At 40.2% G+C, this 15,979-nt stretch overlaps 1 protein-coding gene across 5 annotated transcripts in view; it reads left to right on the top strand.

The window, feature by feature from the left end:
* VAV3 (vav guanine nucleotide exchange factor 3) overlaps positions 1 to 15,979 on the top strand; it is a 376,903-nt gene that overhangs the window by 70,420 nt on the left and 290,504 nt on the right. For all 5 annotated transcript variants that reach the window (XM_057720790.1, XM_057720914.1, XM_057720825.1 and 2 more), the window contains one exon: positions 11,676 to 11,792. In XM_057720790.1, coding sequence (XP_057576773.1) covers positions 11,676 to 11,792 — 117 coding nt within the window. The remainder of the gene's footprint in view (positions 1 to 11,675; positions 11,793 to 15,979) is intronic.

Raw genomic sequence — 15,979 nt, 5'->3', positions numbered from 1 at the left:
GGCAGCAGTGGGTCCAGCCACAGAGGGTGAAGAGGCGGGGGCGCCTCCGTCGTGCTTCCGTGAAGTGTGGGGAGTTCTGCGGCTGCCTCCCCAGGTGGCTGTCTGTACCGGGTGGTGAACGCGGTGGGTCCTTTGCAAGCAGACCTCCTTGTTTGCATACAGCTCGTTTTCTTTCAGATCTGACTCACCCTAAACTTTGTTCCCGTTCTCTGGATTAATGGATTTCCAAGGCTCATCCCTGGAAGCAGTGCAGATTTGTGTCACCACAAGATTTTCCCTCATTTTGAGTGTTGTTTCTAGTGAGGACCCACCTCAGCTGCCTGCCTCCTGGGGTGACCCCGTCATGGCGGCTCTCACCCCCTGCTTCACAGGGAGTGGCTTTCCTGGCTGTGCAGCTGACTCTGCCATCACTGGTACTCCCACCACAACCACCACTTCCATGCCACGGGTATTGCCGTCACTGGTACGATTGCCGTGGCTACTCCCGCCAATATCAAAACCCTGACTTTTAGCTACTGTGTTCTACTGTCCCGTAATGGCCTGTGCAGAAAGAAGAGCCTGTTTTTCTGTACCCATAATAGGGAGCCTTGCAAGCCAGGCTTCTCTGGAACGTGGCTTGGGCCATTTTTAGTGCTTCATGCTAGCTGTGTTCCAGGTAACCGTGTGGTTGAGTGTTACTTTTTCTTACTAAAGGCCATAGCATGTACTGCTTTCATTAGCAGGTTAAGGAACACATTTAAATAGGCTAATTTTGACCCTCTGTACTTCCCAGCCAGTTTTCTAGTGCAAAGACTAGAAAAACACAAGGAGGATTAAAGGTGCTGTTTGTTAACCTTTTTGTTTCTGGGTCCAAGGGCTAATGCTGGGGTTGACAGAAAGCCTTTGAAACTGAGGGTCTAAGTTCCTGCCAAAGGGGAGGGATACAGTGTTCCTTCTTATGAAGACAAGCTGTTGAAAGCAGCAGAGGGCTTGTGTGTGTGTGTGTGTGTGTGTGTGTGTGATGCTGACAGCTGGCCAGGGACCCAGAAGATCAGCAGGCCGCACTGAGTACACACTTTCGTCTGGGCTGGCCACCCAGATAATGCTTAGGAACATAACTGCTTCATAATTTGAAGTCTTTATTTATAATTATTAATATCACCAACTTCTAAAAAGGCTTTTGAGGTAACTCAGTAATGAAGATATATTGATATATTAACATGTAAGTAAGAGGATATGATGACAATGTAATGTAAAATTTCAATATGAGCTTGCTGGCTACCAAGGAATGATGATTATTTATTCTTTTATGCAGATAAACTGTGTCATCATTCATTCATCAATTTATGCAAAAATGTGTCTGTTATAAAAGCTGTGGGGATACATAGATGAAATAAATGTAGTCTGTGATCTAAAAAATATTTATTTCATGTAGCAATGTTTGGGCAAACAGATGTAGTCAAGACAGTTATTATCACAGGTGTGAGTCAGGTGCTACAGGGTGTGTAGGATGCACATGTTTTTACAACTTAGCCCTATGTATATGAGCTTAATCATTTCAGGATTTACATATAATCCATGAAAGTGCCTCATCGTTGGAGAAAGTGAAAAACAAACGAAGAAAAATCCCTATAACCTTAAATGTTATTAAATTATATCTTTGATTAAGTCACTAAAATTTTATCCTCTAAAAATGAATTGCAGCCTGGACAATAACACAATGGAAATATTGGCTTTTAGTTTACTGAAAACAGAGCAGTTTTAGTTTAGGGATTTAAGCACAAAATTGGAGCTAAGAAACGGCCCTCTTCCATTTTTGGCCTTCTTCCTGAGTGTCCTTTAAGGCCTTCATTTATTTGTAATAATAGAATCAAGAGGAAAACTGAAGATATTGTGCAGTCCTGAATTGATGTTAAGTGCAGCATAATTATTTTATAATTTTTCAGAAGGCATCTGTAGACATGATTTCTTCATAAAGCAATGGCAATGATGCCCCTTCTGTGGGGACCTACTGACTCACAAGCAAAAGGGACAAATGAGGTCCTCATACAAATAAAAATTATTCTTCTTCCCTTTATTTAAAAAAAAAATTCCCAAAAGATGTAAGATTTAGCTGACCTTATTTTATTTGTTTATTTTTTTAGCTCTTTGTTGGGATAGGATTTTGCCTTACACTGTTGTGCCAGTTTCTGCTGTATGACAAAGTGAATCAGCTGTATTTATAGGTATATCCCCATACCCCCTCCCTCCTGCGACTCCTTCCCACCCTCCCCATCCCAGCCCTCTAAGTCATCACCCATCATCGAGTTGATCTCCTTGTGTTATGTAGCAGCTTCCCACTAGCTGTGTATTTTACATTTGGTTGTGTGTATATGTCAACGGTACTCTCTCACCTCATCCCAGCTTCCCCTTTGCTCCCCACCTGGTGTCCTCAAGTCCATGCTCTACATCTGTATCTTTATTCTTTCCCTGTCACTGGGTTCGTAAGTACCTTTTTTTTTTTTTTTAAAGATTCAGTATATATGAGTTAGCATACAGTATTTGTTTTTCTCTTTCTGGCTTCACTCTGTATAACAGACTCTAGGTCCATCCACCTCACCACAAATAACTCAATTTCATTCCTTATTATGGCTGAGTAATATTCCATTGTATATATGTGCCGCATCTTCTTTATCCATTCATCTGTTGATGGGTATTTAGGTTGCTTCCATGTCCTGGCTGTTGTATATAGTGCTGTAATGAACATTGTGGTACGTTTCTTTCTGGATTATGGTTTTCTCAGGGTATGTGCCCAGTAGTGGGATTGCTGGATCATGTGGTAGTTCTATTTTTAGCTTTTTAAGGAACCTCCATGCTGTTTTCCATAGTGGCTGTACCAACTTACATTCCCACCAACAGTGCAGGAGGATTCCCTTTTCTCCGCACACTCTCCAGCATTTATTGTTTCTAGATTTTTTGAGGACGGCCATTCTGACTGGTGTGAGGTGATTCCTCACTGTGGCTTTGACTTGCATTTCTCTAATAATTAGTGATGTTGAGCATCTTTTCCTTTATTTGTTAGCCATCTGTATGTCTTCTTTGGAGAAATGTCTATTTAGGTCTTCCGCCCATTTGTGGATTGGGTTATTTGCTTTTTTGATATTGAGCTGCATGAGCTGCTTGCATATTTTGGAGATTAATCCTTTGTCCATTGCTTCATTGGCAAATGTTTTCTCCCATTCTGAGGGTTGTCTTCTTGTCTTGTTTATGGTTTCTTTTGCTGTGTAAAAGCTTTTAAGTTTCATGTGGTCCCATTTGTTTGTTTTTTATTTTATTTCTATTATTCTAGGAGGTGGGTCAGAAAGGATCTTGCTTTGATTTATGTAGCTGACCTAATTTTAAAAGACAGATGTAGCGGGAGAGCGGGGAAGATATGGTAAAAGGGACAGAAATAGAAAATCCTAGTCAGGGAGAAGCTTGGTTTATCCATATTTCCCTTCTGTGCCTTCCTGCCTGCTAGCTCTACAAAGGGGGAGGAGTTAGAATGACAGGGATACTAGGCAGAGACTTGACTAAGTCTAAGCTGAGGCTCAGCTAAGACAGAAAACTCTTCTTGTTCCTTAATATGTGTTGGTGGTCTTCCTCGTGGTCTCGTCTGTGCCTTCAGCACTGTCAATCAGCCTGTTAATGGCCACTCATAATTCAAATTATGCCAAACTGTCAAATTCAGAGACTTTCCTTCAAATGAGATAACGAGTGTCCCACCAAGAAATGAGACCCTGGAGACTTCTTTCTTTATGTGACATCTTGGCTGTTGGTAGTTCCTATGAAAATTATAGTAGGTCAGCACGTCTGCATGGTTGTGAAGCTGTATTAGAAACTGTTGACCTTCCCACAATATACCATTTCTCAGTTGAGATTGAAGTAACTCATTTCATAATAAGCTGTGGAGGTTTTTCCTGTTATGTAGCCACTAGACCATTATTGCTAACAATTTTAGAGAAGTACGTGTTTGTCCTTTTAAGTAAAAGAGGGAAGCAATCCTGTTTGCATTCTCATCATTGAGAGAAGTCAAAATGGTTTCTACACACACAGAGGAAAAGGCAACCATACACTTTATTAAAAGGAGTAGAGGGAAAAGAGAGTCTTGAAGAGTTTTATAATGAACTTTAGCAGACTGACCTTTAAATGTTTCCTTTCTGTAACATCAGTATCACTAGCATTGAAGTGGTAAGGATGAAGAGGCAGTGCCATGAAAAGCCACTTAGCTTCATCTGTTGTGATAGCTATTTGGTTATGAAACATTTTCTAATCTAGAGAGCTCTGGCCCGATGTATAATTTTTAGGGAGTCTTAGACCTTGATGGTGTTAAGCTTTCTTCTTTAAAGGTTTTCTGCATCTTTATTGAGTGGTTTTCAACCTGTAATAAATAAGCAAGCTGCTGATGTATTTCCTAAGGAGCAGAGAGGGTGAGCATGGTGGCTAAAGACTGGGGGCTGTGTCATTAGAATGTGTAGCACTTGTCACTGATATACCTGAGAGAGAGAGGCTATGGAGTATCTCCTTACAGGGCCTTTCCAGATGAAGGTGAGAATGAACTGACTCAGTCTGTGGCCCCCTTTCACATCCCCTGTTCCCTAACTTGCTAAGTTACCATTTTCAGGGAACGCCTCCACTGTCCGTGCAGTGCCCAGGACAGAGCTATGGGTGTGATTCTTAATTCCTCTTTGCTCCTTCACTCCCTCCACCCCACCCATATTCAATCAATTTCCAGGAATTTCCTTTCCATATTACCTTCTAGAGTTCTTTCCCTTTCTCCTTCTACCATTCTAGTCCAAATCACTGTGATTTTTTTCCTTAAGTGAATATGAGAGCATTCTGTTCTTGTCTTATCTACCCCACATAATCTCCTTAATAAAGAGAAAAGAAAAAGTTAATTCTGCACACTTCAGAATGGAGCTAGTATAACATAGTAGTTAAGGATATAGGCTCTGTAGCCAGAATGTCTGGATTTAAATATGACTCCAAGAAAGAAGATGTGGCATGTATATACAATGGAATATTACTCAGCTATAAAAAGGAATGAGATGGAGCTATATGTAATGAGGTGGGTAGACCTAGAGTCTGTCATATAGAGTGAAGTAAGCCAGAAAGAGAAAGACAAATATTGTGTGCTAACATATATACGGAATCTAAAAATGGTACTGATGAACTCAGTGACAGGACAGGAACAAGGACACAGATGCAGAGAATGGACTGGAAAACTCGAGGTTTGGGGGGGTGGGGGGTGAAGGGGAAGCTGAGACAACGTGAGAGAGTAGCATAGACATATATATACTACCAACTGTAAAATAGATAGCCAGTGGGAAGTTGCTGTATAACCAGGGGAGTTCAACTTGAGGATGGATGATGCCTTAGAGGACTGGGATGGGACGAGGAGTGTGGGGGGGAGTCGAGGGAGGGGGGAATACAGGAATATGTGTATAAATACAGATGATTAAACTTGGTGTACCTCAAAAAAAATAATAAATTAAAAAAATAAAAAAATGAATAACTATGACTCCATTACTTTGGCATACACAGTTATATAAACTTGGGTAAATGTCTAAGGCTCTGTATATTTGAAAGAAAAAACAAACTTTTCTGATTGAGTTGTTGTGAGGATAAAAAGACAAACATTTAGCATAGAGCTTGGTATAGAGCAAACACTCAAAAATGACTACAGTAGTCATACCGTGCAAAACTGAGGATTACACTCTCCTATTTAAAACCTCAACGTTGCTTCTAAGATAAAGCCCACATCCCTTGGGCTTGCTCATTAAGTCGCAGCTCCCCTGTCCAGCCCTGCTCTCACTGCTTCCCAGAGAGCTGTGTCCCTTCTGAACCCCTTCCCCTGCCCCCAGTTGTCCATTCTTTGTCTTATCTCATACTCATGTCCATCCTGTGCCGTTTACCTGGACAGCCTTGCACCCCAATCTAGCAGTTTCCCTTCCCCTCCCTGAACATCAACCACTGTCCTCTTTTTGTGAATGACTCCCACTCACCCTGCAGGATCTCCTCGATCACTTATTCCAGAAGGCTGTCCCTGGTACTCCAGGACTCCCAAGGGGCCTGTGGATGCTGTCTTCATAGCATTTGCTATGTTGTTGTGTAACTGCATGTTCACTTGTCTGTACACTTTTCCTGATGAGAATATCTCTTTTGAGGGCAGGGTTTGGGTCATATTTGTTTTTTTTTTTGAATACCCTGTTCTTGGCAGTTTCACTCAATTAATATGTGTTTAATAAATAAGCACCCAATGGGGGGTGTTTATGAAGTTTTATGATGCTTAGTTCATAAAAGGCACCTCATTAATATTTGTTAAGTGAGAAAATGCTATTTAGACCTTTTGTGTATCCTTGATTTTGGTAACTATCATGTGTGGATATATTTAATACTTAAAAAATCCTGGAGTTATTCTGGGTTTTAAAATCCTAATCCTAAATTCTAAAAAAATCCTAACGTTCTCTCTTATAAATAAGCTCGGTGATTTAGCAAAGTTATATAAGTTTTGGTCAAACATAAGGTATGGTTATGAAATGAAATAATGAGATGTATTTGTGTCTGTGCATCAGATCTGAAGGCAGAAGGTTTTAAGCTGCCACCCTGATGCTACAAAGGTCTATCAGTGTGTCACAACACCAACAATATCTCTAGGCATAAAACGTTTGTATTCTTCAGTTGTTGTGAATTCAAGTTTTCTCTGTCTTAACAGAGTGAAATAAGAGTTGGCTTATTAGGCATTCCGAAAAGAAAAGGATAGTGTTTGGAGAGGTACTTTGAAGATCAGTTAGACCATTCTTGTTTACATTAACTCTTTCTGTTGCAAGTGATAGATTGCTTAAGCAAAGGGTGGAGTTATTGGTTCATTTGATATAGTGTAATTTGGAAGCAGCCTGATGCTCAGACTTTGGTTTCTAAATACTACCACTTACCGTACAAATTGAAACGAAACTGTTTGGAGAAATGGCTGATTACAGAACATGGACAGAGAAAATATGAGGTGGGCCTGGGACAGCTTTATATTAGAAAACAAAGACTAATGGAGTCATGTCAAAAGGTCACAGAAGAGACTCCCAGTGGCCAAATTTGGGACAATATGAACATCAAAAAGAATAATGATGGCAATTAATTATTACACAAGCAAAGATTAAGAAAAGGGGGGGGGGGCAGGGGAAGCTTGTGTTTAGGTGAGAATACCAGCTAATAAATGTGGAAGGAATGATAGAATTTTGCAGTCCCGAGTGGAATAATCAAAGCAAAGGTTATCTTGTATACTAAATCCATGGTGAAAAATTATTGGGAAATAGGACAGCCACATGGTAACAAATTATCACCCCCAGGCTTTATTGATGTAAAGGGGAACATGTACCTTTACAATAGAGAGATGTGGCAATAACCATCTTCACCAAGTGATCAAGCCTAGCATCAAAAATGGATTACCCTAATATTCTGTATCTTCTGATATGATGAAATATGAAGTTCATAGTGTAAAATATTTTCTTCCAAAATTGTTTAACTTGTATCTTGGCTAAGCTTTGGTTCATAGGAAATATAACTGATGGGGGAATAAGTTTAATGATACCATGAGGAAATAATCAGACAAATGCAGAATGTCAGATATTCTACCTAGGTCTGGACTCCAAAAGTCAGTGTTAAAAAAAAAAAAAAAAGTAGGCAGCAGGATTTTTAGATTAAAAGATACTGTAAAAATGAAGCAACCAAATGTAATGGGTAAAACTGAATTGGACCCTAGTGAGGTTACGGGGGATAGTGTAAAAAGACATTGGGTGGGCAATTGATGAAATTTGGACATGGGATGGGTATGCAATAATATAGAATTGTTGTTTATCTGCTCTGGTGTGGTAATGGTATTGTAGGTATTTAGGAAAATATCCTTATTCCTAGGAGATGCATGTTGAGTTATTTAGGAGTGAAGTGCCACGGTGTCTGAACTTTCACATACGAATTTTTATAAATATATAGAGGTATGGTTGACACACAAAAGCCCATATGGCGATATGTTACAGTTGTTGAGTAAATGGAGTGTTCATTGTACTATCCTTTTTACTTTTCTTTTGGTTTGAAATTTTAGAAAATAAACTGGAAAAAGAAAAATTTCAATGTAAGGAAAACAAAGCAAAAGTCGGGGGTTCGGCAGGCAGGCTGGCAGGCCCCGCTCTGTCCAGCACTTCTGTGATGGCATTAGAGCCCACTCCCTCCATCCCTCAACTCTGTTCCTGTACTTGCACAGAGCCATTAAGGGAAGTGTGATCCTAGTCTTATTAGCCAATTTTGGGGTAACTATGAAAATCGCCAACCATGATTAATAGAGAAGCTTGTCTTATTCATTTTTAGCATTTCCAGTGTCTGGAACATTGTAGGCTTTCAAAAACTGTTGACTGAAAAAATACATAAATAAAGTGGTGACCAAACTTGATGATTGCCTGGAAATGTGAGAGCGTACCAGTGATTTCTTAAAATCCAGTAAATATTTGTGGAATTTAATAGAATTGGATTAGTTAAGGGGCAAATAAGGTTAAGGTTGGTTCCAGAAGTGAGGGAAGGTTCTGTTTTTAAATCATCTCGTGTGTACAATAATGACATCTCTTTTTTTCTTTTTTTTACTTTCAGTAATAATACTTTTTTGAATTAATGATCAAAGCACTTGAATGGAGGTCTACTGTAATTTTTCCTACACAGGGGAAAATTTGAGTGTGGTGTGAAATCTTCAGAGGGTAGCATGTGCAATTCCGCTTTGTTCCTTGGTGAGCTATGAGTTGGGCACTTAATTATGTAAAAAATATTGCAAGAGAGCCGTTGCATAATCCCCAAGAGAGTAATTATTGTCTGTCTTGGCAGAATGCAAGGCTTTTAATCTGTAAATAAGCAATTCTATGTGAAAGAGCTACATACAGAGTAGTTGTGTGTCGTAAAGGTCTCTTATGAATATTTTAAAATGAAAGCAGTAACTGTATGTGCAGATTGGCTGCTGCCTGTGTGCTTCAAAGGGTTTATGATGCTTCCCCTGTGGTTTTAACCCCTCCTGAAATATTTAAGCCTCAAGAAGGATTCCCGTAAAGGGTAAGACTATGTCTGGGTTAAGCCCAGAAAATCTGAATGTTTCCAAAGTAGAAGAAGTAAAATATGCTTTCCGAAAATTAAAAAACAAACCAAGATGGAAAACAGAAAAACAAAATAAAATGTTGACCGTGGCTTAAAAAAAAAAAAAAAAGCAAAGATGCAATAATTAACTAATAGGTGTCTCAGTTATTGGAGGTTAATAATTTTATTTGTATGGGTGTCATTGCAGCTCCTATTTCCGAAATTCAGTTTCAGGATATGTGTGTTCTTGGCTTACGTTGATCTGCGTCTTAGACACTGACAGTAAATTCTGTTGGTCGTTTCAGTTGTGAAAGTGTGTGCCTTTCCCCTCGTCCCTGTTAGTATCAATGCGCTGAGCAGGTTCTCCAAGGTCAGCTTCTCCGCTTGAGCGTCAGACCCTTCTCCTTTTGCCCACTCAAGGACTTCATTTGGGTGACTGTCCCTCTCCCCTTGCTCATCCATCTTTCCCCTGTATCAAGTTATTCCAGTCAAAATAGGAACATGTTGCAACAAATTCCATTGTTAAAAAGCCCTTCCTTGACCTCTCTTTCTCTCTGACTACCTCCTCAATACTCTGTTTCCTTTTGCTGCAAAACTCCTCAGAATCTATATCCTATCTTTACTTTCTCTCTTCCCATTGTCTCTTGAAAGTGCTCCCGCAGCCTTTCCCCACCTCCATCCTCCTCACCAACCTGCTTTTGTCAGGTTGCACCCGTAGCCTTCATACGGCCAGATTCCATGGATAGCACCTGGTCAGAATCTTATTTGAGTAGCAGCAGCAGCTGATACAGCCGATCACTCCTTCTTCCTAGAAACACCTTCTTTATTTGGCTTCAGGAAGCTCCTGTTCACCTGGTTGTTCTCCTTCCTCACTGGTCCCTCTTTCTCAGCCCCTTTGTGGGCTCCTCCTCTTTTCCTGATCTAAGATGACCTGCACAGGTCCTCTCCTCCCCGCTTCTCTCTCCCAGAGTCATCTCAGATAATATCATGGTTAAAAATGTTTTGTATACTCTAAAGACTCTCAAATTTATGTCTGGAGTACACACCTGTGCCCTGGACTCCAGACATGTATACCCAGTTGTCTGCTACCCCGTGTGCCATAGGATGACTAATAGGCATCTCAAATTTGAGTCAAAATTGAACGCCTGGTCTCCCCACGACTGTCACTCACCCAGATGATTGTAATAGCTTCCTATCTGTATTGTCTCCAGTCTTGCTCCAGCCCCTTTCAATCTATATTCGGGGGGAAAAATTTAAAAAAACTCTGATGAAAGAGCAGTAGGAACTGCTGCAGTCCAGAAGGAGATGGAACTGTAGCTGGGCTGGGAGTTAGAACAGAAAAGGGAAAAGAGAGAGGGTTATTGGCTAGAGGAACGGCAAAATTCAAGCACAGAGGCAGGAATGAACATGGCATAACGAGCCCCAGCAAGGAGATCAGCCTGTCTGCAATGGGGGGGCACATTACAGGGCCTTCAGAAGCTCAGCTGAGAAGTTTGTACTTGCTATGTCAGTGCATATTGTGTATACATGAGAGGGGCCTGTTTACAAACCTATACTTGAAACTCTAGGACTGTGCTGTCCAGTGTAATAGTGACTAGCCACGTATGGCTGTGGAACACTTGACGTGGGGCTAGTCTGAATTGAGATGTGCTGTAAGTGTGAAATGCATACTAGATTTCAAAGATTTAGTACCAAAATTAATCTCCTTTAAGTGTTTTATATTGATCATTTGTTGAAATAATAGTATTTTTAATATAGAGTTAAGTATTGGGAAAAAAAGCTACAAGGATATATTGTACAGCACACAGAATAAAGCCATTATTTTTTAACTGTAAATGGAGTATATGCTATAAAAATGTCAAATCACTCTGTTGTACACCTGAAACTAATATAATATTATAAATCTACTATACCTCAATAAAATTTTTTAAAAGAAAAATAAAAAAACTTTAAAAATATCAGGTCATATCTTGACTCTGTCTCAAGGCTTGCCATGACTTCCCATCTCAGAGTAAAAAGCCTGTCTAACAGGGTCCTTCATCATCTGACCTCATTGCCTTTTCAGCTCACCTCCTACATTTCTCCTTGTCACCCATTCTGTTCTAGCCACGTTGGCCCCTTCCTCAGAAGCTTCCACCTCAGGGCCTTGGCATGGGATACTACTTTAGGCTGTCCTGTAATTCTGCCCGGTTGCTCCTTCCCCACCTTCGAATCTCTGCTGCTTATCTGTCCTCTTCTCACTGATACCTTCTCTAACCACCTCACTGACGCTCCCCCACCTGCATCCAGCACTCCTAATGCCTCCTCCTGGCTTTATGTTTCTCTATTGCATTTATCACCGTACGAAAATAAAAATACTTCCTTTTTTTTTTGTTGCTGGGTTCTTGTCTGTCTCCTCTTATTAGGATATCAGTATCAGGAGGGCAGACTTTTGTCTGCCTTGTTCACAGCTGTGTCACCGGTGCCCAGGATGGGTTCTTCCTTGGCATTTCCCCAGCCTTCTGGGTGTGACCAAGGATAGGTAGCATTCAGAATGATTTGCTGTATACTAATAGCTATTTCCTACTCCTCAGTTTCTCTGTTTGAAGAACATAAGGACATTCCTCACGGCCTGTTGCGAGACATTTGGAATGAGAAAGAGTGAACTCTTCGAGGCGTTTGACCTGTTTGATGTCCGTGACTTTGGAAAGGTAATTAAGTTTTATTTTTTATATATTTTAAAACTTGAGAACATTTTATTAAATACTGTTGTTTCTTATCTTGAAGTAGGACTTGTGACTGAAGTGCTATCTGTATTATGTAGTTAAATCTTACATATAGGCGGCTTAGGCAAAAAAACCAATAGCAACGACTGTCCAAATGAGATTCGAATTTTTTTTTTTTTATTTAAAGCAGTATAAGGGGAATCTTCTATCCAGAGGTAACTTTTCATATTGGTTATCTCAGAGGGCAGCACTTCTGTTTTCCATTTTTTAGCTAGTTTGTTGGGCTGTCGTGACTAAGGGCCAGTATTCAGTCTTCTCCAAACCTGAAAGGCCTCTAATTTTTTGGAAGTTGAGCATGTTCTGTTGCCCGTTTTGACACTTGGGTAAGGTGACTTGCAGAAGATGTGAAATCATTGAAATGTTTGATATTGCTTGGAGTTCAGCAGATATATGTTAGACTGTTAGATTTCAATGGTAAATTGATTTTAATGTTTGCTCTCATTACTTGTATGTACACCAAGCACTAGTGTAGAATAGGAGACATCCTTTCAAAAGAATCGAAAGGAAAATAGAAATCATCCTTTCAAAAGTTACATTTATTTATTTTGAAGCAATTGGGCATAAAGTTAAACTTCTTGCATCTACAAGCCATAAAAGAATCAGGCAGTTAGGTAGCCCCTGCTGACATAATTGCGTTTTGAAAAGAAGCACAGAAGAAGAGAAAAACCTAAAAGATATTGAGAAGTTTGCTCTTACTCTGGTAACTCAGGTTCTAGTATCTCACCAAACGGCTGTGTGAGAGTGACACTTCATTTGATTTTTAAGATGTAATATTTTGTTTACGAAGTCAAGCAGTGGATCGGCTTGCTTGGCAATGGGAATAAATAGCACAAACTTGAAAAAGAGATGTAGGAAATTTGATGCTGACATGCAGCAAGTATGGGGAAGCCACCCTGCCCCAGGGAGAGAGAAGGCGTGGATTCGCTCTTGGCCACTTTGTGATCTTCTGGACTGCAGGAGTCCTCTCCACATCATCAGACCACCTGCCCACTTAGAAGTCTGTGCAGAAGAAAAGGAGTATAAGGACATGGTTTCTAGGAGCCCTCTTTTCTCTGGCCAGCTGTGATTAGTTGTCTTGAGGTCCAAAAAAGTGATGGAGGATAACATGATAGTCACAAGGGACTGAAAGCCAAGCCTCCTCGTAAAGAGGTGGGGGCACGTTTGTCTACGGCCACGAAGGGAAGCCATGAAGACCAAGAGGAACCAGATAGGACCCCAGGTGAAGTGGACAGTCCTCTACGCTGTTGGCCCAGAAAAATGCCTGCACAGCTTGTAAAGACCTCTTTCGCTATTCTTTGACCTTTCTGCCTGTTTTTTTTCTAAAAAAACTTCCTCGATTTTCCTTTATTTCGCCTCTCTCTTTTGGGGAAATGAAAAAAATGAAAGGAAAGTCTTGACTTTTTAAAGTTTTTCAAAAAGCTCTTCATTTTTTTTTCCTTTGAGTTTACACGAAACGATGTTGACAAAGACTAGGAAGACATAAAAATTCTTTAGAAACTCGTAGCTTTGTTTTTGTGGAATAACATTGTGTGCTACATTGATTAGACAATGGAAGCTGTGTAGGAGAGCTGAGGTTATAGAAAGTTGAATGTAAAGGAATTAACCGTATGCTTCTCATGGGTGATTGTAGTTCTGGCTTCTGAAAATATTTTGGCAGTAGTAAGTCTGAAACAGAATTAAACTTGGAATTGTGGGTGAGAACTTGATCCTATACTTACCACTTTAAAATCACATACATTTTTGCTTCTGCCAAGAGTGGTGCAGCTATCTCTTCAGAACTGTATTTGACCTAAATAAACCACTGAAAATTAAAGAATTTAAGGGGCCGTTCCATAACTTACCAGTATTACTACTGTGAAACAATAGTAGTTTGATGCCACCACGTATTGAACCCTTTTGATGTAGCAGATATCTTTTCAGTCTTCAAATATATTTTTTAATCCTTATAACAACCCTATGAGGCGTAAGTACCAGTACTATTATCTTACTCCTTGTACAGATAAGCAAACCCCAGCTCTGACTGGTTCTCTACTGCTGCACAATAGAGCAAACATTCCCACAGCCAGTACTCTGCACCTGCGTGGGCCTAAGTGCTTTGCAAGTTATTGACTCAGTTCTCATAGCAGTCCCACCATGTAGGTACTATTATTGTTCCTATTTACAGATCTTAGATTGTAAGTGATGGAACTTGGACATTGCATGCAGTTTAATATTTTTAAGTTAAAAAAAAAGTGAATAGGGTGTTACTTTAGAGACAAAGTAATTCCTGGTATTGTGAGTATCAATTTTAACAGGGTGTGGACAGGTTAGTTTGTTTCTCTTTGTTCCTTGAAGAGTAATTAAATTTTTAAATTAACAAAATGAAAAATATCTCTGTGGGCTCCGTCTGCCTAATTCACACAAATAGTAAATCTAGGATCCGTGTATACTTGGTACCTTTTCGCCTAGAATATGTTAATTGCAATAACAGTATGTGTTGTTTTTATAGCATTTTGAAGCTTGGAGAGTGCTTCTGATCACTGACCTCATTTGATTCTCATAATATTCTTGTGAAGGAAGGAAGCAAGCGTTTCCAATTTTCAGCTGAGGAAACTGGGAGGTGGGGAGGTTAAATGGTGACTTGAAGGTCTCCTTACTTGGGGACAGAGCAGGATCTGGAGCTCAGAGCTTTTAACTTCCCAGCCCTCTGCTTTTCTTATCTGCTGCCTATGTTTTGGGTCTTGCTGCTGTGTGGATGCTTGCTTAGGGAAAAGGCTGAGCTCACAGGATAAAAACCGAAGGAATATACGAAATTTAAAAGCACTGTCACTTGGAATCTAATGACACTTTAGAAAGAGAGGAAAGATTTAGGCTACTGCATGAGTTAGATTTAGTATACTGCATGTGTTAGTCAATAAGAATGAATGGTAATTTTGCTTTTCACTTGTGAGATGAAGAGCACACATTTTGGATGCTCGAGAAGGGCTTATGTTAATTTTGCCTTTCAGCGTTGCCTTTAATTTCAAGTATTGAGCTCTTTACCCACTGAAAATAGGGTATTAATTTTAATTCAAAATCATGTCAACAAAAATCAGACTAGTTCTGAACACCTTCTATACTTTGGTTAAAAAATCACACAGGCATGGGGAATGAATTTAGCAACTTGAACTCGCTCGGGTCAGCAGAGAGAGGCCTCCCTGAGGTTAACTCTGACTCTCACTCTCAGGATTGCTACAGTTGGCTCTTCAACAACAGGGGTTTGAACTGCCTGGGTCCACTTGTAGTAGCTTTTTTCCAGTAAGTCCTATGCCATCCGTGGTTGATTGACTTTGAAGATGCAGAACGGTGGATACAGAGGAACCATATATATGGAGGGCAGACTAAATTATACATGGATTTTTGGCTGCAGAGAGGGTCCGGGCCCCCAACACCCCCCTGCCCTGTGTTGTTCAAGGGTCAACGACAAGGTTCTTGCCAGAGGTGGCGTGCTGGCCTGAGCCTGCTGAGTCTTCTCCCTGCTCTGAGGTGGAGGAGCTTAGGTGCCCTTTGAGGAAGCTTTACCCCCTCTCTCTGCCTTTGGGTTTATGTTTTTGTGTGATTCTGACAAATCGTTTACTTTCTTACTCTTAAAAAAGACGGATTCTTTTCTGGCTTTCTAGTAACAACAAGAACAAAAACTAAAATCTTGTTAGTTGACTTCCTTGCTTGAGAAATGTAATTATTAATAAAAAACAATCCTTTCCCCCCAGGATTGTTAGAAATCATTAATTATATTACCTTTTACATTACGACAGGATCTGTAAATTTGCTCACTTTCATGCTGCATATAAAGGATTTTCAGTTCCTCTGTTCAGATTGTCATTTTCTGATGAACGCTTTTGTTGTTTGGAAACCTTTCCTACTGAGCTGTCTGTTGGCACATTTACAGTGCAGAAACACATGGGATTTTTCTTTAATGAGACCATTTCTACTGAGTAACAGAAATCAGGCTGCTGTTGCTGTCCAGATGAGTGATGAAGTCAGTTCCTTCCCCTGGTGGCTCTGGGTGGATATAAGGGCCTGCTTCCCGCTACCCACAGATGTCACGTCTGTTGTTTCAAGTGTTGTAAAGCACCTGGCAAGTGTAAGGTGAT

Source organism: Hippopotamus amphibius, chromosome 1, assembly GCF_030028045.1.
Source record: "Hippopotamus amphibius kiboko isolate mHipAmp2 chromosome 1, mHipAmp2.hap2, whole genome shotgun sequence".
Classification (NCBI taxonomy): Eukaryota; Metazoa; Chordata; class Mammalia; order Artiodactyla; family Hippopotamidae; genus Hippopotamus; species Hippopotamus amphibius.
This window is presented reverse-complemented; position numbering and strand designations above follow the sequence as displayed.